This window comes from Bubalus kerabau, chromosome 6, assembly GCF_029407905.1.
Source record: "Bubalus kerabau isolate K-KA32 ecotype Philippines breed swamp buffalo chromosome 6, PCC_UOA_SB_1v2, whole genome shotgun sequence".
NCBI classification, from domain to species: Eukaryota; Metazoa; Chordata; class Mammalia; order Artiodactyla; family Bovidae; genus Bubalus; species Bubalus kerabau.
Genome location: NC_073629.1, coordinates 46,552,673 through 46,574,209, shown reverse-complemented (window position 1 = coordinate 46,574,209; position 21,537 = coordinate 46,552,673). Strand labels below are relative to the sequence as shown.

At 36.8% G+C, this 21,537-nt stretch overlaps 1 protein-coding gene across 1 annotated transcript in view; it reads right to left on the bottom strand.

The window, feature by feature from the left end:
* Positions 1-21,537, bottom strand: part of DPYD (dihydropyrimidine dehydrogenase) — a 957,062-nt gene that overhangs the window by 664,066 nt on the left and 271,459 nt on the right. The window contains exon 8 of the mRNA XM_055585018.1: positions 15,813-15,900. Coding sequence (XP_055440993.1) covers positions 15,813-15,900 — 88 coding nt within the window. The remainder of the gene's footprint in view (positions 1-15,812; positions 15,901-21,537) is intronic.

The following is a 21,537-nucleotide window of genomic DNA, read 5'->3' as shown; positions in this document are numbered from 1 at the left end:
TCTCAAAACTATGAGAAAATATAAGCAATTAATATTCTTAAGTAATTCCTTATTCTACAGTCTGCTGGCCAAATCTGGTCTTCTATTTACAATACAGTTTTACTGACACACAGCCATCTGTGTTCATGCGTTTACATATACTCTATTCTATGCCTGCTTTTTCACTATAAAGGCAGAGAGTTTGGTAGTTGGGACAGACACAATATGGTCTGCTGCTGCTGCTGCTAAGTCGCTTCAGTCGTGTCCGACTCTGTGCGACCCCAGAGATGGCAGCCCACCAGGCTTCTCCGTCCATGGGATTCTCCAGGCAAAAACACTGGAGTGGGTTGCCATTTCCTTCTCCAATGCATGAAAGTGGAAAGTGAAAGTGAAGTTGCTCAGTCGTGTCTGACTCTTAGCGACCCCATGGACTGCAGCCTACCAGGCTCTTCCATCCATGGGATTTTCCGGGCAACAGTACTGGAGTGGGGTGCCATTGCCTTCTCCCACAATATGGCCTACAAAACCTAAAAGTAAATACTGATTTCTGTTTTTTAGAGAAAAATTTCGCTGACTTCTCATTTGACTTTTTTTTTTTTACCAGTTAGAATCTCAGATATTAATATATAAGTTCTGTCTTTTAATATTCCCTGCCCCTTTTAAACTGAACTTCTTGCTGAATTTTGCACTCTCTTCCCATCCTGTCAGCTTATAATCCAACTGAGGTCCCCATGAATTCAAAAAAATAATTTTATTTTAATCAGAGAGTTTCTTCTAATTCACTCTCTTGATTAATTCTGCATTAACCTATATATCTTTAACATTTATTAGATCTAATATTATCACTGCAAGTTTCTGTTGGTGATAGTTAGGATGCAAATAAAAGTATTAAAAGTCCTATATACCATCTCACACCCATTACTTTGGCTGCTAACAAAAAAATCAGAAAATAGTAAGTGTTGGCAAGAATGTGTAGAAATTGTAATCTTTGTGCATTGCTGGTAGAAATATAAAATGATGCAGTCATTATAGAAAACATTATGGAATTTCCTTGAAAAATTAAACATAGGATCACTGCATGATCCAGCAATTCCACTTCTGGGTATACACAAAAAACAGGTGAAGGCAGAGACTTCTTGAAGAGATTATTTGTATACCCATGTTCATAGCAGTATTATTCAAACAGCCAAAAGATGGAAAAAACCCAAGGGTCCACTGACAGATGAAAAGATAAACAAATGTGGTAATACATAAAACAGAAAGTTATTTAGCCTTAAAAATAAAAGGAATTTCTGACACATGCTCAACCACAGATGAACCTTAAAGTGTGTGTATGTGTGTGTGGCCCGTCACTCGGTTGTGCCTGACTGTTTATGACTCCCGCCAGGTTCCTCTGTCCATGGGATTTTCCAGGCAAGAATACTGGAGTTGGTTGAGATTTCCTCCTCCAGAGGATCTTCCCCAACCAGGAATCAAACTTGTGTCTCCTACATTGGCAGGCAGTTTCTTTACTACTGTGACACCTGGGAAGCCCAAACCTTGAAGACATTATACTAAGTGAAATGAGTCAGCACAAAAGAACAAATACTGTATGATGCCACCTATATGAAGTATCTAGTATAGTAGAATTTATAGATATGGACAGTAGAAGAGTAGTTACCAGAGAACAGGGGGAAGGGAGAATAAGGCATTGTTAAATGGGTATACAGCCTCAGTTGCATGTTGAAAAGAGTTCTGTAGAGGAATGGTAGTGAGTGATCGTAGTGCAACAAGGTGAATGTACATAATGCCACTGAACAGTACACGTAAAAAATAGTTAAAATAATAAATTTCATGTTATGAGTACTTCACCACAATCTGTAAATGAATTTTTAAATTTAAATCATTATATATGACCAATACCATCTCACTGTACTGGTTAATGGTAAAATTTTGGTTTCAGATGGACCTGCATTCAAATCTTCTAGTAAAGACAAAATTACTTAATTTCTTTCAGACACAATTTATGCATGCATGAAAGGAAAGAATCAGAAATATCTAAAGTTACTTCAAGATAATTAAAACAATTCATATTTTTATTATTATTTTTAATTTAAATGTATTTAATTGGAGGCTAATTACCTTACAATATTAAAAACAAGTCAGTACTTCAAGAAATTTAGCTGCTATATGTGTTATATTTATATGTGTTGCTCAGTCACCCAGTCATATCCAACTCTTTGTGACCCCATAGACTGCAGCACGCCAGGCCTCCCTGTCCCTCACCAACACCCGAAGTTTGCCCAAGTTCATGTCCATTGCATTGGTAGTGCCATCCAGCCATCTCATCCTCTGACACCCTCTTCTCCTTGTGCCCTCAATCTTTCCCAGCATCAGGGACTTTTCCAAGGAGTTGGCTATCTGCATCAAGTGACCAAAATACTGGAGCTTCAGCTTCAGCATTCTAGTGATATTGGAAGTCCTTCAACATATTCATATGTACACAATTCTTATTTATGAATAGCTTTAAAGTAGACATTATTTCGGAGAAGGCAATGGCACCCCACTCCAGTACTCTTGCCTGGAAAATCCCATGGACGGAGGAGCCTGGTAGGCTGCAGTCCATGTGGTTGCTAAGAGTCGGACACAACTGAGCGGCTTCACTTTCACTCTTCACTTTCATGCATTGGAGAAGGAGATGGCAACCCACTCCAGTGTTCTTGCCTGGAGAATCCCAGGGACGGGGGAGCCTGGTGGGCTGCCGTCTATGGGGTCGCACAGAGTCGGACCCAACTGAAGCGACTTAGTAGCAGCAGCAGCAGACATTATTTTCTAAATCAATCAAAACCCCTAAATTTATTTTGCAATCTATAATCCTTAGCAGCTATGGTAGAAGTTTAATAACATACTTTGAAATATGATTAGCTGATGATAAGATTAAAAGAATAAGAACAGTGGCAATGCACCTGAATATGATATAGTCTTTATAAAATTTAAAAAAAAAGACTGTTTTCTTTCAGTAAAAGGAAAACAGTCATAGAAATATCAATTGCAGTAAATTTTAAAATAAATTATTCCAGCACTGACAAATTTATCAATAAAATATAAATATTAAGGTTTAAAAAACAAAACCTTCAGTACATAAGAATGAAGTACAAAATAGGAATTTAAACAGCCAAGGTAGCAATTTTCCATTTAACATTACTTGTTTCCACTAAACTGGATGTACTGACATAATCTTTGACTAATTAACTCAATATCAACATCTTCTCCAAATTTAACTTACGAATTAAGAGTTGGATGCACAATTTATCTCCGTAACACAAGCAAAGTGAACATCTGTTAATTTCCTGTCATGGAAGTTTGTGTTTGGGGAGGGGGGGTGTGAACAGAGCCTCTGATGTGTAATGTTCTTCCCATCTGCACACCAGGTGGCACTGCATGGCTAATCAGAAGATAACACACATCAAGTTTCTCGCAAATTTTGAGATAAAAAAAGTAAATAAATCAAAATTTTGTTTTAAAACTTGTTTCTTCAATGTCTATGGCAAATATGCTTTAAAGTGTACTCTGAAGATTTATGTTGCTTTCAGTTAATAAAATAAATTAATCATGATCGTAGTACTGTTTTCTTCATAATTAACTCCTTATATAACTTAAATAATATTATAAATATGAGTTTAAAAAATTAAGAAAGAGTAATCCAAGGAGATCCAACCAGTCCATTCTAAAGATCAACCCTGGGTGTTCTTTGGAAGGAATGATGCTAAAGCTGAAACTCCAGTACTTTGGCCACCTCATGCAAGAGTTGACTCCTTGGAAAAGACTCTGATGCTGCGAGGGATTGGGGGCAGGAGGAGAAGGGGACGACAGAGGATGAGATGGCTGGATGGCATCACAGACTCCATGGACGTGAGTCTGAGTGAACTCCGAGAGTTGGTGATGGACAGGGAGGCCTGGCGTGCTATAATTCATGGCGTTGCAAAGAGTCGGACATGACTGAGCAACTGAAGTGAACTGAACTGAACTGAACTGAACTGAATGTAACCAGTCTAATCTCCCCCACTGACTTCCATTTATTCATTTAAATAAATTTATGTCGTACAAAAGAGACTTGAGGAATTCAGAGAATGATTTTGCTTGAGGCCCCCTAAACCATTCAAAGATAGGATCTGGAGAAAAAACAATTTGATACCAATTTCAATTGAATTGTTTCTAATATAGATGTATTACTTAAAATACAATGTCAATGAAGTCTCTTCAAAGCACACCTCCTTCTTTAGAACACACTGCTTTTAAGCATTTATGTCAAAGAAGGTATTCAAAAGCCCATGGAAAAGAGTATTTGTTCATCTGATCTAGTGCTCCTAGCCAAAGACTGCATAATCTAACCTGTATAAATAGTAAATAAGTGATAAATAAGACACAGATTAGTTTGCAAATTTTCTTATTTCTATTCCTTGGGAAAATTTACTTCTACTGATAGAACGCTAAAGCATATGTAGAAATATATCTAGTTTCCTCTAATTTACATCAACTCTGCCATTTCCATATCATTTCTCATGCCTCTCTTAAATCTTTCATTGTGTTTAATGGGTTCCTTTATCAAATTTTAAATACAGTGATTTATAAAAGGGTAAGATACATAGAGTTGTGTAATTTGTAATGTGAATAAAACTATCTTTACCCCAATAGTATGCCTCAACTCTAAATGGAAATCACTGATGTTTTATACATGTGTGTTTGATACACAGTCGTGAATTTTAGATACAAATTCATTGACCAGGGGATTTGGAGATGGAGGTTGTGTACTGTGGTATTTCTTAATACTTCTATGATAATATCCACTATCTAAGTGATTTCTAATTTTGTTAATTATTTCAAAGTTTATCCTTCAACATCAAAATTCTAGCTGTAGAGGATAACCCATGCCTAAAGGATGATTACTATATTTAAGAAAATCTATCCTAACTTCCATAGTGAAAGTTCAATAATATCCCATTCCAAGTTCAGACGATGATGTTCACTCACCAAAAAAATGTAACCATCAGTCATAAGCCATTGTGTGCATGTGTGCTCTGTGGCTTTGTCATGTCTGACTCTTTGTGACCCTTTGAACTGTATCCCATCATGCTGCCCTGTCCTTGGGATTTTCCCAGCAAGAATACTGGAGTGGATTTCCACGCCCTTCTCCAGGGCATCTTCCCGAGCCAGGAATGGAACCCATGACTCCTGCACTCCACGCACTGCAGGTGTATTCTTTACCACTGAGCCATCAGGGAAGCCCATAACTCATTGAGAACTGCTAAAAGAAACAATAAATAAATAAAATAAAATACAGTGCTTTAAAAATGGGCTCCTGTTACTTCAGCAACTACTGTAACAGCAAATACTGTGAAATATATTTTCATTCTATAAAAAACATATAGAGAAATATAATAGAAATGCCTCCATGTCTTTATCCAAAGAAATCCAAAGATGCATTCAATATTTTAAAATATAATTACATTCCTTTATAAAATTTTAAATAAAAAGAACATGAGCTACAGAATATTTTATAATAATCATCTTGCTAAATAAATTACTTCCTTTTTGACTGCTATATGGAAGCAGTAAATATGCTTAAAATCAATGGTTAGTTCAATAGATATTTATTGAGCACCTATAATATTCCAGGAATTCTACCAGCAGAAAAATCTATTTTTTAGAAAAGATTTTCTTGTATCATCATCTTTACCATAAAATACTTACTAAACACCCTCAAGCAAATAGCTTTGCCTTTACTAAAAATGCTCAAAAATACCTAATATTCAATACAACATTATAATATCTGGTGTAATGATTTGGCATAAATGTAAAAATGTTATTAACTAAACCATTTAGAATTAGAAACTTATTGCCCTGAATAGGTCTTCACAGGTGGCACTAGTGGTAAAGAATCTATCTGCCAATGCAAGACATAAGAATTGGGGTTCAATCCCTGGAATTGGGAAGATACCCTAGAGGAGGGCATAGGAACCCACTCCAGTGTTCTGGCCTGGAGAATCCCATAGACAGAGGAGCCTGAAGGGCTACAGTTCACAAGGTCACAAAGAGTCAGACACAACTGAAGCAACTTAGCATGCATGCATGAATGTAATGAAATGAATGTAATGAAAATCATGAACATATCTTTGTATTTTGTCAAAAATAAGATACCTGAAAACTACATGAATTTTAAAAAGGTTAATTGATCAAGTACAGTTTCAAACTTCTTAAGAAATCATTATGCCATTTTTCAACTTTTTCCTTTGTTTCTCTTTTCACTTTTTCAATTTATTGTTGTTCAGTCATTCAGTCATGTCCAATTCTTTGTGACCACATACACTGCAGCACACCAGGCTTCCCTGTCCTTCACTATTTCCCAGAGTTTGCTCATACTCAAGTCCACTGAATCAATGATGCCATCCAACCATCTCATCCTCTGTCATCTGCTTCTCTTGCCCTCAATTTTTTCCAGCATCAGAGTCTTTTCCAATGAGCTGGCTCTTAGCATCAGGTGGTCAAAGTATTGGAGCTTTAACTTCAGCATCAGTCCTTTCACAAAACATTTAGGGTTCATTTCCTTTAGGATTGACAATTGATCTCCTTGCTGTCCAAGGGACTCTAAAGAGTCTTCTCTAGCACCACAGTTCTAAAGCATCAATTCTTTGGCACTCAGCCTTCTTTATGGTCCAACTCTCACATCCATACATGATTACTGGAAAAACCACAGCTTTGACAATATGGACCTTTGTTGGTAAAGTGATGTCTCTTGTTTTTAATACACTGCCTATGTTTGTCATAGCTTTTCTTTCAAGGAGTAAGCATTTTTTAGTTTCATGGTTACAGTCACCATCCACAGTGATTTTGATCATTAAATTTCAAAAAGTCATATTGACATATTAAATGTCTCAAGAAACATGCTAAAACTGTAGAATACATTTAAAAAACTAATCTCAGCTCTCACAGGTTTTTAATATTGTGTATTTGTGCATGGGGTGTAGGAGTGAATATATGCACATAACCAAAAATAAGAAAAATAAATTCAGCCCTATAAATAACAAATAAAACATTTTGCTATGTGTGAACATAGAACAAACATTTATATCAGCAGGAAGAGTATAAGAGTCTCATGCAGGAAATATCATTTGAAATTAATAAGTATTCATTTTACCATATGGAGACAGACAAAGTTTTTCTCAGAGTATAAGCCAAGGTATAATGGTGGGAGACTATAGGTTACCTATGAAGAATGGCTAGAAATGTGATAGTGGGAAGGTTTAAAAGGGGTATATTTTGGACAGCTATAATAGTCAGTTAGAAAATATGACTTATTCTGAATGTACTGACAGTCAAAAAAAAGTATCGAGACATATATAGCTTATCTTTATGTAGTGTTACCGTAGGTGGAAAGTTTTTCATATCAGAGTATCATATAACAGCAAAGGATGAGATGGTTAGATAGCATCACCAACTCAATGGATATGAATCTGACTGAGCAAACTCTGGAGGGGAGAGAAGGACAAGGGAAGCCTGACATGCTGCAGTCCATAGGGTTGCAAAGAGTCAGATATGACTTAGTGACTGAGCAACAAAAAAGATTACTCAGAGAAGCAGTGATATGCATCCTAAGGACCAGATTTACTCTTCCTGACATGATTAGAATGGTCTCCTAACGTAACTGAACTGTTTAGGAATCAGTGTCAGCTTGGTAAACTTAGAACAAGGAAATTTAGAGGAGAATGGACTTAATATATATCTTCATGATAGGGGATCAAATAACTCCAGGTTCTTTGACTTAGGTGCCTTTAAAAAGACACCGCCAATTTCCTCAGATTCTTCCCCTCAACCCCCGCTGCCTTTTCTATGATTGGAAAGTTGACCAGCCCCTATTAACTGCTTCTGCAGATTAAGATGCACTTTCTATAGATATGTTAATATGATCAAAGACTAATTGCCCTACATCTATTTTATCTCCTTCTGGGGGCTTTGCTTGAACCCATTAAGTGATGATTTAATGAACTCTCAGCTGGAATTCTATTTCCCTCATTTCTGAATTCTTGGGAACCATCTCACAATTATACCAGAGTACTTACAAATGACACTAGAGTAGACATTACTGCAAATTAAAAAATGTGGATTGGCAAAATATCCATGCTCTTTCCTTCACTTACAATTAAGTCATGTTTATTATTTTAAAATAATCTATTCAGAATTTTGCATAATTCTTAAACAACTTCAGGTTTTCAGAAATGGGTGGTCTAAAAACCCCATTTAATTTTCTTCTAAATAAATGGAAGTATATGTGATTGTGTACAATTTAGAAACCCCTGATTAAGAAGCTAATTAAGAATAACTTTTACAGAGAAGAATTCTGGCTCTAAGAAGGCACGAGAGATTTAACTAAAGGCCACACTAGCAAATTTAATACCGAGGTCTCTCAATGGATTTCCTTAATTGTAATTATCTCTTCTTCAGCTGTTACAATATTTGGGCATCATCACATTTAAAAAATATTCTTTTCTGATAGCAACAGAAGAAACTCAGTGGTGGTAACAATAAGAAAAGTAAGGCTAAGAATAAAGCCTACTTCTTTCAGATTATGAAGTTCCATGTTCAAGGTCATTAAGTAGAACTCCCCAATATAAACAGCTGTCACCAACTAACATGTTGATTTTCAGTCATTGTGTCTGCAATAGTTTTTTTTTTCTTTTTTAAATTTTTTTAAATTTATTTATTTTAATTAGAGGCTAATTACTTTACAATATTGTATTGGTTTTGCCATACATCAACATGAATCTGCCACGGGTGTACACGTGTTCCCAATCCTGAACCCCCCTTCCCACCTCCCTCCCCATACCATCCCTCTGGGTTATCCCAGTGCACCAGCCCCAAGCATCCTGTATCCTGCATCAAACCTGGACTGGTGATTCGTTTCTTATATGATACTATACATGTTTCAATGCCATTCTCCCAAATCATCCCCCCCACCTCTCCCACAGAGTCCAAAAGACTGTTCTATACATCAGTGTCTCTTTTGCTGTCTCGTATACAGGGTTATTGTTACTATCTTTCTAAATTCCATATATATGCGTTAGTATACTGTATTGGTGTTTTTCTTTCTGGCTTACTTCACTCTGTATAATCGGCTCCAGTTTCATCCACCTCATTAGAACTGATTCAAATCTTTTTAAAATTTTTCTTCTTCTTTTTTTTTTTTTTTTTTGTTTTTTGGCTATGTTGGGTCTTTGTTGCTGTGAAGGCTTTTCTTTAGTCGCAGCGAGCAGGGGGTACGCTCAAGTTGTGGTGCAAGGGCTTCTCATTGTGATGGCTTCTGTTGTTGCGAAGTATGGGATCTAGGGAGCCCAGGCTTCAGTAATAGCAGTTCTCAGACTCTAGAGGCTCAACAGCTGTGGTGCTTGGGCTAGTTTTTCAGTGGCACGTGGGATCTCCTGGACCAGGTATCAGTCTGGCATCTCCTGCATTAGCATACCACTGAGCCACTAGGGAAGCCCTGCAACAGCTTTTTATGCCAAAGTATAGGCGTTTGCCAGCTTCCCAGGTGGCAGTAGTGGCAAATAACCTGCCTGCCAATAGACGAGATGTAAGACACTTGGATTTGATTCCAGGGTTGGGAAATAAATGCAAACATCTATGCTAAGTTGCCAAAGGGGTCTCGAAGAGTTGAACATGACTGAAGCAACTTCGCACACATAGATGTTTGCATTTATTACATTTTTTCCACATTCTGTATAAAATTATCTTTCCATGTTTTGATTGCCATTTGCTAGTTTTCTTTAACATTGCTTAACCTTAATTTTTTATCCTTAAAATAGAGTTTATAATATCTACTTCAAAGGTCATCATAAAATTGAATGGCATAAATTATATTAAAGACTGAGAATAGAATATTTTAGCTAATACTGCTAGTACTATCATTATCACTACCATTAATATCACTGTCCCTACTTTTTATTTCATTTATATTGTAACACTACCTTAAAAATAATGTAGTAGCTATTTCCCCTTGTGTTTGATTAATATTGTAATACCCTAAAACTCCAACATATTTTAACATCCTACCAACTTATTTTGGCAAATAGTCAAAACAGCTGCATTAATATCAATAATTTAAAAATACTTATAGAGTTCCTACTACGTGCCAGGAACTATGCTAGACATTGAAGATTTATCAATGTGTAAAGACGCTTACTCCTTGGAAGGAAAGTTATGACCAACCTAGATAGCATATTCAAAAGCAGAGACATTACTTTGCCAACAAAGGTCTGTCTAGTCAATACTATGGTTTTTCCTGTGGTCATGTATGGATGTGAGAGTTGGACTGTGAAGAAGGCTCAGCGACGAAGAATTAATGCTTTTGAACTGTGGTGTTGGAGAAGACTTTTGAGAGTCCCTTGGACTGCAAGGAGATCCAACCAGTCCATTCTAAAGGAGATCAACTCTGGGTGTTCTTTGGAAGGAATGATGCTAAAACTGAAACACCAGTACTTTGGCCACCTCATGCAAAGAGTTGACTCATTGGAAAAGACTCTGATGCTGGGAGGGATTGGGGGCAGGAGGAAAAGGGGACGACAAGGATGAGATGGCTGGATGGCATCACTGACTCGATGGATGTGAGTCTGAGTGAACTCCAGGAGTTGATGATGGACAGGGAGGCCTGGCGTGCTGTGATTCATGGGGTCGCGAAGAGTCAGACATGACTGAGTGACTGAACTGAAATGAACTGAAGGCACACAGGCTCTTAAAACTACAAGAGTTTTAACAACTGGTGGTGGAAACAAATACATAATCAGTCTACTATGATACATGGAAATAAATGCTAAAATCTGATCTAGACATCCAAAGAGGGAACAGAAACATGATGGTGTGATGACTGGTGATGGTGAAGTGGCTTTATTTGTCCACGGTAAAGAGTGAAGGTAGGGGATGGATCATTATAAGCAAAGAGAATTACATGAAATAGAAAAAAGGACATGTAAAAACACAAATATGCAAATAGTGACAGTTCTGGGTTCAGGCAACACCAGGTCCAAAAATTGATTTTAAAAGATTGAGATGAGGTAAAACTGAAAATATTTCAAATGTCTGCAACATCTAATGTAATAAGTCACTAAAGACATAAGTTGTTAATAAATTATGAAAAGCCTTGGCAGTCTATTTTAAGGGATTTTTCCTGTATTTTGAAGAAAATAAGGAGCTACTGAATGGGAGAATGGGGGAATCTAAATGAGAGAATGATGTGATGAGATCTAATTTTAGAAAGATCACTATTTCTGTTGTTTGGCTAATAGTGGCCAAGAAAACTGGTTAGGAGGCTAAGGAGTAGCCTAGTAACATGAAAGGAGGAGAATAGTGACAGTCACAAGTGAACTCAAGAGAAATCTTTGGAGTCGACACAAGTAAAGCATAGGGTGGTGATATTCAGCTTTTTAATATCCTCCTGCAGTCTCTGCTCCCTTTGTATCTATTGTGACTATAATTATGCATTTTACTGATATTTACCCCATAATTCTTTATCTCCCCCAAGTATTAAAAACAAAAATTCAGAAAAAAACTACTTTGTCAAAAGAATATATAAAGCATTACACCTTTTCTGAGAGTGTCTTCGTGGATGTTCCTTCCCTTACATGTTTGTTTAGTTTTTTCATCACTGTCATGCTTTATGAGAATATAAGAAGTAAATTACCATAAAATGGACAATCAGAAACGGGAAGAGAGGGACTTCCCTGGCAGTCCAGTGGTTAAGAATCCACCTTCCAAAGCAGAGGATGCAAGTGTGACCCCTGGTCAGAGAACTAAGATTCTACATGCCTCAGGGCAAGTAAGTCTGTGCAACACAACTAGAGAGCGCTCATGCCCCCAAAAGACCGAGTGAAGCCAAAAAAAAAATGGGGTGGGGGAGGGAAATAGGCTACTTTGAATTAAACGTTAAGGGTTTGATTCTTCAGTCACCTGGAACAGTGATACTCAGATTGGCTCTAGAATATAATCACCCAAAGAACCAAAACAAAAAGAAACAAATATTTAGAATACTGTAATCATGCAAAACCTATTTAATTCACTCAGCAGCTGCTTATTGAGAGGGTTGTCGTGCTATGGGGAAAAGGCAATTAGTACTTTAGGGCCTTTACAATGTACAACAGCGGGTTTTGAGCATTGACTACCAAACCACATTTTAAAAACACATTTTCCGTATAATGCAATATGCATGTGCAAGCACATACACCAAAACCAAATACACATATGATGGAAAAACATTTTTCTCAAAATAATACTCACCCTAACAATGTGCAACACATTGATATTTTCTATTATTTTGTGCTCACTTTTAATAACAAAAAATGATGATTGTCATCCATTATATTGATTTTAATACCAACCAAAGAAAGCCATCCAATACTTTGAAAAAACCTTGTACAGAAGATGTTCTAACTTTATTTCTAAACACTGACAGTAACATACTGTGCCAGTGCTTTTATTTCAATAAAAATACCAAAAATTTAAAGTCTTTGAAAAAAATACCAATTATCTCAAAGATAACTCAATCAGGTTTGAATAAGGCACAGAGCTTTATCTCATTTATTTTTATTTCACTTAGAAAAAAATAAACCTCTCATGGGTGAAGAGACATACTTTTTCAGTCTCACAATGATGTATGTACAATGAGATAATTTCCTTAATGGATTCTGTTAGAATTTGGAAAAAAAACTAAAAGTGAGCAACTTTTCACCAGCAATAGCACAAACAATATTAAAAATCAGTAATCTTCAGAATCTGAGATGGACTTACATGCTATGGACTTAGGCACGGACTTACAAAGCTATCCTTCATAAGTCATATTTAATTAAAACGTAAGTTTTTATTTTTCCTTTAGACTAACACAGAATGAGACATAGTTACAAACATAGGTCTAAAATATGATATTCCCAATGACAGAAAGATAAAATACTCCATTATCATTATAACAAACGGGTTGAGTGCTAAGTTCTGAGTTTCTTTCTTGGCTATTACCTGCTTACTGATTTCTCTCAATTAAGGATTCTAGGTGTCAAATACAAATAATGATGCACATCAAGGGTGAGACTTCTATTTTTTCCCTCTCTATATATCTATCATCCTCCTTCTCTATAGGAATAGAAGTTTAATGGAGCACTATGTCCACTCAGCTAGAGGCTATATTTCCCTGCAACCTGTGCTGCCAGGTATGTTTATATTACTAGGGTATAGACAATAAGATAAAAACAGAAGTAACACGTGCAGTTTCTGGGTCATAAATTTAAGAGGAAAGGAACTCCCTTTCTTATTTCCAATTTTTGTTAGCAGGAATGTGGAAAGACTGGCCACCTAAGAACCAAAGAAAGAAGACACGTGTTGAGGATGGTTCACACTGTTAAACTGAGAGAGGACTAAACATATATCTTGTTTAGGTCTTTATTATTTTCCTTTCTTAAAGTGGCCAAACCTATATCCTAAGTGATATAGAATTCCTATTCCAAAATTTACTTCTCTATCCTGAGTAGGAAAAGGTAGGTAAACAAAGTGAGTGAAGTCGAATTACAATATAGAAGCATGGTGAATGAACAAAAGCATGAAAAGATGTGAGGCTGTCTAAGTAATAGGCTGTCAGATGGTAATAGAAAGGTCATAAATTCCCAACTTGGCAATCAAGAGTGTCAAGTAAGTACTTCCTGGAGAGCAAGGCTACTTGTCTCCTATACACAGAACACCACTCTCCTTTTTTTTTTTTTGACAAGATGAAACTTTCTTGTACATATTTCATACAAAATACTCAAAGAGAACATAACTGCATTCTACACATCACTACACTAAAATGTCAAAAGATTCACTTCTCAGCATGAAAATGCACAGAAACATAAATATGAAAGGACTTCACATTTTAAGTGCTTTATTCACACCTCAATGCAGAGTCAAATGGAGTTTTGTGAATGGGATGTAGCACTATCAAATAACATATGTAAGGGGACTTAATGGAATAAAAGAAAACTCTGAAACATTCCTGATTCTTGCAGATGGAAGATAGCACTTTATAACTGAAACCACTCAGACTTATAAAACTTTCAATTCTTCCCAATTTTGTTATAATTTGCTTCTTGAGCAGTTAATTTGGAGATGTTTCAGCGTATCGGCTGTTTATTTGGCCCCTCTCTCTTCAGTACAGAGCTTCTTTGTGGACAAAATTCATAGAGATACATGAAACTGCATTAGCATATACAATTCCATATCTTTTACATACAACTGCTATAGGAAACTACAATGGCGAATTTCAAATAGCTATTTGAAAACATTGCCAATGTTTCAGACCTATTGCCTAACTAAATTTTTCATTTATTATTAACTAAACACATTTTCCCTGGAAAAGGAAATGCCAACCCACTCCAGTACTCTTGCCTGGGAAATCCCACGGAGAGAGGAGCCCTAGTGGGGCTACAGTCCACCATGTCACAAAGAGTTGCACACGACTTAGCAACTAAAGAACAACAAAACATAGTTTAATATGCATTTGATGTGAGTAAAAGCAACTTAATGATTCAATTTTGCTGGTATTGGTAGAATATATGTGAAAAAAATACTTTCCCTATTTCTTTATGTAAAATTTTCAGTACAAATGTAATATTGAAAAATAAAGCCAAAGTCAAGGGTAATTTTCTCTTTCCTGTTTTTATCTCACATAATTATTATACTTAAATAACCTAGAGAAATATTGATGACAATGGCAATCAAGTTTATGAAAGAAAGGAGGTTGAATAAAGACATTTAAGAGCTAGAAGGCAGTAAAAATTTGTTTGCCTCTTCCTAATTTTTCACCTAAGTAAAGGGAGTGACAAGATGGTTTTAAGACTTGCTATCAACTAACCAGTAAGAGAACACACACCATCTTGATAAAAATTTAGTAGGCAAAAAAGCATTCCTGATGATTTTATTCTAGAAACATATGAAAAATGACAGCCCCAAAATAAATGTTACCTAGCATGTGATTACTTAAAGAGATGGAACAGTTTTTACCTCTGTGTAGGTTTACTAGACATTTATATTCAAAGAGAGTGAACTAGAGAGGAGATAGACAAACTAAAAGACCTGAGGATGCACTTACTCAGTTTATATGCCAATCACTGTTCATAATATGATCATGTAAGAGAATAAATACAAAGTTCACAAGACAAAGAATAAACTATATCAACAGTGTGTTCACTTTGGTCTCGGTACAGAGTAAGGGAAAGGGGAACACGTTAGAAAACTCAATCTCCCTGGGATAGTTAGGCAAAATATGGAACCATAGGGCACATTGATTGACTTAGCAGTTGTACACTATATGATATTCAGAACTGTGATCAAACATCTTTATAATTCAGCCAAATATGAAAAGTCTTTAGAAAATATCAAAAAAATAGAAAAAGAAAATGAGCCAATTCTATCTCTTAATATCAATTTAACTAATTTGTTTTATCATAAAGAGAAAGCTACAGCATCTAGATATTTCTAAGCCTGAATTCTGAGCTTCTGTGGCATGACCTGAAAACACTTTGCGTCTTAGATGTTTACTGGTGATGAGAATATGGTGAGAGAATGGGAAGATAAAGACTGTCTTGTCCAAGTCAATCTATAATGAGGTGAGAAAGTGCAACTCATTATAAAACAGAAAATTTTCTTTGGCCATTCATTTCTATCTGCTCATTTCTGAACAGACACAACTTCTACCATAAAAATGTCTGAAGGTAGTTATTCTTCTGAATACTGTCAGGAAGTAAAAAAAAAAAATTATAAAGAAAAATATTTGAAAATAAGCTACTCACCTATCCCAATGAAAGCAGCTTTGTACCCTTCTTCTTTCAAAGTACTAAGAGTAATGTCATTCACTGAAAGGCTTTTACCACAAATTATCTGTAAAGAAAGATTTTGGTAATTAGATTTTGGCATTTGAATAATTAAAATCTTAATCTTTAACATCAAAAATAATCTAGCTTAATACACACATATATAATTCCATATATATATATGAAAATATTTTGTCTTTTAGTATATAGGCTTACATATATAAAATAGTATACAAATAGAACACTAACATATTCTACTTAATGGCTAAATGCATTTTTGCCTTTTAATTAAGTGGCAGAAGAAAAGTTAGCAATTTAAAATCAAGTCAGTAAATTTTCACAGGTTTCTCAGTATGTTCAAGGCACTATGTGCGGTATTTTAAAGAATAAAATGATAAATGAGAGTTTCAGCCTAATGTACAGAAATAAGTATAACAAACAACAGAGTGTGATAAGCATTATGTCTACAAGAATTCAGGGGACAGAGTGATTCGTTTTGGCTGGGGTCATACATACAAGAAAAAAGAGAGGTAGTGGGATTTCAATAAAGCCTTTTTTTGTCTTTTTAAATGAAGTATAGTTGATTTAAAATATTTGATTTGTTTCAGGTGTACAGCAAAGTGATTTGGTTAAACATATATGTGTGTATATCTATATTATTTTAAAAATTATTTTCCATTATATTTTAAGATACTGAATATAGTTCCCAGGCAATAAATCCCTTTTAAAAATCAATAGGATTTTGATAGTGGGCACTGTCCAGGGAGGATGAATAAAGTCAGGAGTCAGAGGTGGACACTCCTATTAAAAGTCACAATACATTGCTCAGTTCCCAGACATGAGCCAATTTTCAGATCTTGAACTTGCTGACTGAAGAGGTGGGCAGGTCGTGTAGAAAGAAACACCCTGCAACATCCTAGCAAGTAAATACTATAAAGATTCCTCTACTTCTTCATAAGAAATTACGGCCATTTACCCATGTAACTGTATGCACACTGGGGAAGCGGGATAATCACACATTTTCAAGGACACTGGAAAAGGCTCTTCATTGACTTGATATCTGAGGAGTGGGGCCTACAGAGACAGGGTGAAAAATAGGCCTAGATAAAGTTCACAGTTGGCCTAAGTGGAGCACAGCTCCAGGTGTTATAGCAGGTAAATAACCAGGTATAAGCAGAGAAATGGGGGCAAGGGCCTAAACCACCCAACGTATAAGCAGCAGGAGTCCATAGACAGACAAAGTAAAGTAGGAGCCTTCAGACTGATAGGAAACAATATATTTACGGTGATAAGAGTCCAAGTAGCAGGCAAAGAAAGGTAGGGAAAAGGGTGAATCTCCTGAATCCAAATGCAACCTTTTCTCCTTGGGCCCTCATTACCATAAGATTAGTCTAACAGATAAGAAGTAATCATTGTATAAGGACACCATGAGGCCATGACACTTTTAACTCAAGCTACATGGCAACAAAAATCCCTCCTTCCCCAGTGAATATTCCACCCCTTCATTTTTAGGCCCCTCATAAGTGGTTTGCCAAGGAAACCCGGTGGCAGCTCCTGAAGTGCCTGCTCACTCTCCCTCTGAGAGCGTATCCTTGCTTAAATAAACTTTCACTTCACTTTCTTAACCTCTCTGCTTCATCTCTGAATTCTTTCGCGATGAAGAAAGAACCTCAAATTCACTGGCAACCCAGGTAGTGGTTATCCCCAAGCCTCTAGGTGCATAACCAAAATGTTAAATGTGTGAGTAGAAGTAACCCCCACAATGGGTCTCTGGTCTGCAAAGTAAGAGCTATTATAGCTACAATAGTTGGGAAGGCCAGAAAACTTCTGAAACCCTGGTCAAGAGACTAAATCAAACACAATATCATAGTCTGGAGTGGGTGGAATAGTGAGAGATGGTGGTGGTCTATGTTCTACTTCTGTTTCATTCCCCAGTCTGGCCCTGCTGAGACTAGATGATTCCTGGAGAATGTAAACTACTGCAGATTTGACCAAAGTGTAGTCCTGACTGCGGTGTCTATGGCAAATGTGGTATTACTGCAGATTAGGTAAGCCTACAGGTACACTGCACGTGGCCACTGATTTGGTGAATGCGTACTTTTCATCCTGTTGCTGTCGAAAAGGGATCGGAAACAGTTCACATCCATGAGAGAAACAAGAATATTCACTTACTGGTTTGCCTCAAGAATATGTCAATTATCTTCTGTAATAATATACATAATCTGAAACAACCTGGCCATACCATAGCATATCATTATGATCCCTTACATTGAAAACATCATGCAGACTGGACAACATAAGCAAGAAGTAGCTGGTATGCTGGAGACTTGAAGAAGCATACCCTCCAGAGGGAAGAAGATCAACCTCATGAAGATCAGGGACTAGCCACTTCAATGAGGTCTACTTGTCGGGTATCTGCCAATATATACTTCAAAAATAAAAGAATTTACTTCAATTTTGCACTCATTTACCATTATTAAATAAGGAAGCAAAATGTCTGGTAGGCTGCTTTGAGTTTTGAAGGAAATATGTTTCTAAAAACAAAAGTCTCTAAACTGATTCATAGTGGAAGAACAAAGTTTATCCATTAAAAAATAATTGCACCTAACCTGCATAGAGTACTTAACTAAGTGCAAAACTCTCTTCTAAGTACTGCAAAGAGGACTTTTTTGATCCTCACAATAGTGTTATGAAGTGGGATCATCAGTGAAAATGGATGGGAATGGGTGGATTTAAGATGATTGCTGTAGCTACTACTGTGGGCAAGAATCCCTTAGAAAAAATGGAGTGGCCCTCATAGTCAACAAGAGAGTATGAAATGCAGTATTTGGGTGCAATCTCAAAAATGACAGAATGACCTTCATTTTACAAATGATGATACTAAGGGACAAAAAAGCTTTGACAACCTTTATCAAAGTCAAATGTGTACTTTAATTGCAGAAGCAGCACATATAACAGCTACGCACTTAAGTCTATTGAGGTTAAAAGGAGAACGAAGGGCAGTGCAAGAACTATCCTCAGAAACACAGAACAACATATTGCATGTGGAGAACTACTGAAAATGTAGTGTTTCTGGAGTGTAAAGCGCAAAGAATAGAAAGAGAAAGTAAGGGGACTTGGAATATAAAATAGAGGGCACTTTTTTTTTTTTTTAACTAAAATACTAGTTCTAATTTTATTATCAGATAGAGTAGCCATTTGAAAGTTTACAAGCAGGGGACAACCAAGGTGAGATTAGTAACTGGTATTTCAGAACTCTGGAATACATCAAATACCATGAAATAAACTGGACAATTAAACACATATTATTAAAAGTATTTTATACTAAGTATCTAATAGTGGGTATTACTATAACAGTTAGTGGAATTAGATGCTATTAAAAGTATTGCATAATGAATCTTTAGAATTGCAATTTGCTTTTCAAACAGTAGACTTTTTATTAAACTATTTCTGATCAGAAAGAATGATAAAAGTTCTACTGCTTATTTTTTTAATGATCTCAATCCCAATATATAGACATAAGAGAAGACATATAGACATCCCAATTATAAAGACATAAGTTTTCTTTTAGACATAAAAGAAAACTATAGGTCCAAATATTCAAAATAAAATTTTATTAACTTGAGCAAGTATACTGTTTCTAAAGCTGAGCAGTGGAATGCCCTGTCAATGGGTTTATCAATGGAATTGATGCTCATAATACTTGACTTTAGGTTTGGTTTAATTGTCTCAGCAAAAAATTTCAAGAAAGAGCCCCCTCTCTGAGGTGGTATTTGTGTGCCTGTGTGTGTGTTTATGTGTATGGGTGTGTGTAGTTTCGTAGGGGTGTTATGTGATTTATCAAAGGGGAATGAAAATATCCCAAATTTTCCACCCCGATAGAGTGAACATGCCCCTGAATATGTAACATACAAGAAGGATGCACAAACATTTTGCATTTCTCAGTCTGTTTACACCCTAGCAAGTTATAGTGTGAGACTGAGGAAGCAAAAAAGTTGAACTATACTTTCATGTATAGAAAACTACAAAGATAAGTAGCTTAACTCCCAGTGTTAATTTACTGGGACTAGGACCATCTGAGGTCAGGGACAGTGGCCGAGAGGAGTTACCCCACGTCCATCGTCACAGGTGGCTGCCGAGAGAAGCTACCCCACGTCCAAGGTCAGCGGCCAAAAGGAGCTACCCCGCTTCTGAGGTCAGGGGCGGTGGCCGAAAGGAGCTACCCTATGTCCAAAGAGAAGCAGCTGCATGGGCACAGGAGGACCAAGAGGAGCTACTCCATGTTAAGGTCAGGAGAGGTGACCTCCTCCAAGGTAAGGAGTAGAGGCTGCACTTTGCTGGACCAGCCATGAAGAGATATCCCATGTCCAAGGTAAGAGAAACCCAAGTAAGAAGGTAGGTGTTGCGAGAGAGCATCAGAGGGCAGACACACTGAAACCATAACCAGAGAAACCTAGCCATTCTGATCACACGGACCACAGGCATATTTAACTCAATGAAATTAAGCCATGCCATGTGGGGCCACCCAAGATGGACGGGTCATGGAGGAGAGGTCTGAGAGAATGTGGTCCACTGGAGAAGGGAATGGCAAACCACTTCAGTATTATTGCTTGAGAACCACATGAACAGTATGAAAAGGCAAAATGATAGGATACTGAAACAGGAACTCCCCAGGTTGGTAGGTGTCCAATATGCTACTGGAGATCAGTGGAGAAATAACTCCAGAAAGAATAAAGGGATGGAGCCAAAGCAAATAGCCGGTTGTGGATGTGACTGGTGATATAAGCAAGGTCCGATGCTGTAAAGAGCAATATTGCATAGGAACCTGGAAGGTTAGTCCATGAATCAAGACAAACTGGAAGTGGTCAAACAGGAGATGGCAAGAGTGAACGCTGACATTCTAGGAATCAGCAAACTAAAATGGACTGGGATGGGTATTCACCATAACTCAGATGACCATTATATCTACTACTGTGGGCAGGAATACCTTAGAAGAAATGGAATAGCCATCATGGTCACAAAAGAGTCCGAAATGCAGTACTTGGATGCAATCTCAAAAACGACAGAATGATCTCTGTTCGTTACCAAGGGAAACCATTCATTATCACAGTAATCCAAGTCAGTGCCCCAACCAGTAATGCTAAAGAAGCTGAAGTTAAATGGTTCTATGAAGACCTACAAGACCTTTTAGAACTAACACCCAAAAAAGATGTCCTTTTCATTATAGGGAACTGGAATGCAAAAGTAGGAAGTCAAGAAACAGCTGGGGTAACAGGCAAATTTGGCCTTGGAATACAGAATGAAGCAGGGCAAAGGCTAATAGAGTTATGACAAGAGAACTCATTGGTCACAGCAAACACCCTCTTCCAACAACACAAGAGAAGACTCTTCACATGGACATCATCAGATGGTCAACACTGAAATCAGATTGATTATATTAAAAACAAGACCGGGAGCTGACTTTGGCTCAGATCATGAACTCCTTATTGCCAAATTCAGACTTAAATTAAGAAAGTAGGGAAAACCTACTAGACCAATCAGGTAACTTAAATCAAATCCCTTATGATTATACAGTGGAAGTGAGAAATAGATTTAAGGGACTAGATCTGATAGATAGAGTGCCTGATGAACTATGGACAGAGGGTCGAGACATTGCACAGGAGACAGGGATCAAGACCATCCCCATGGAAAAGAAATGCAAAAA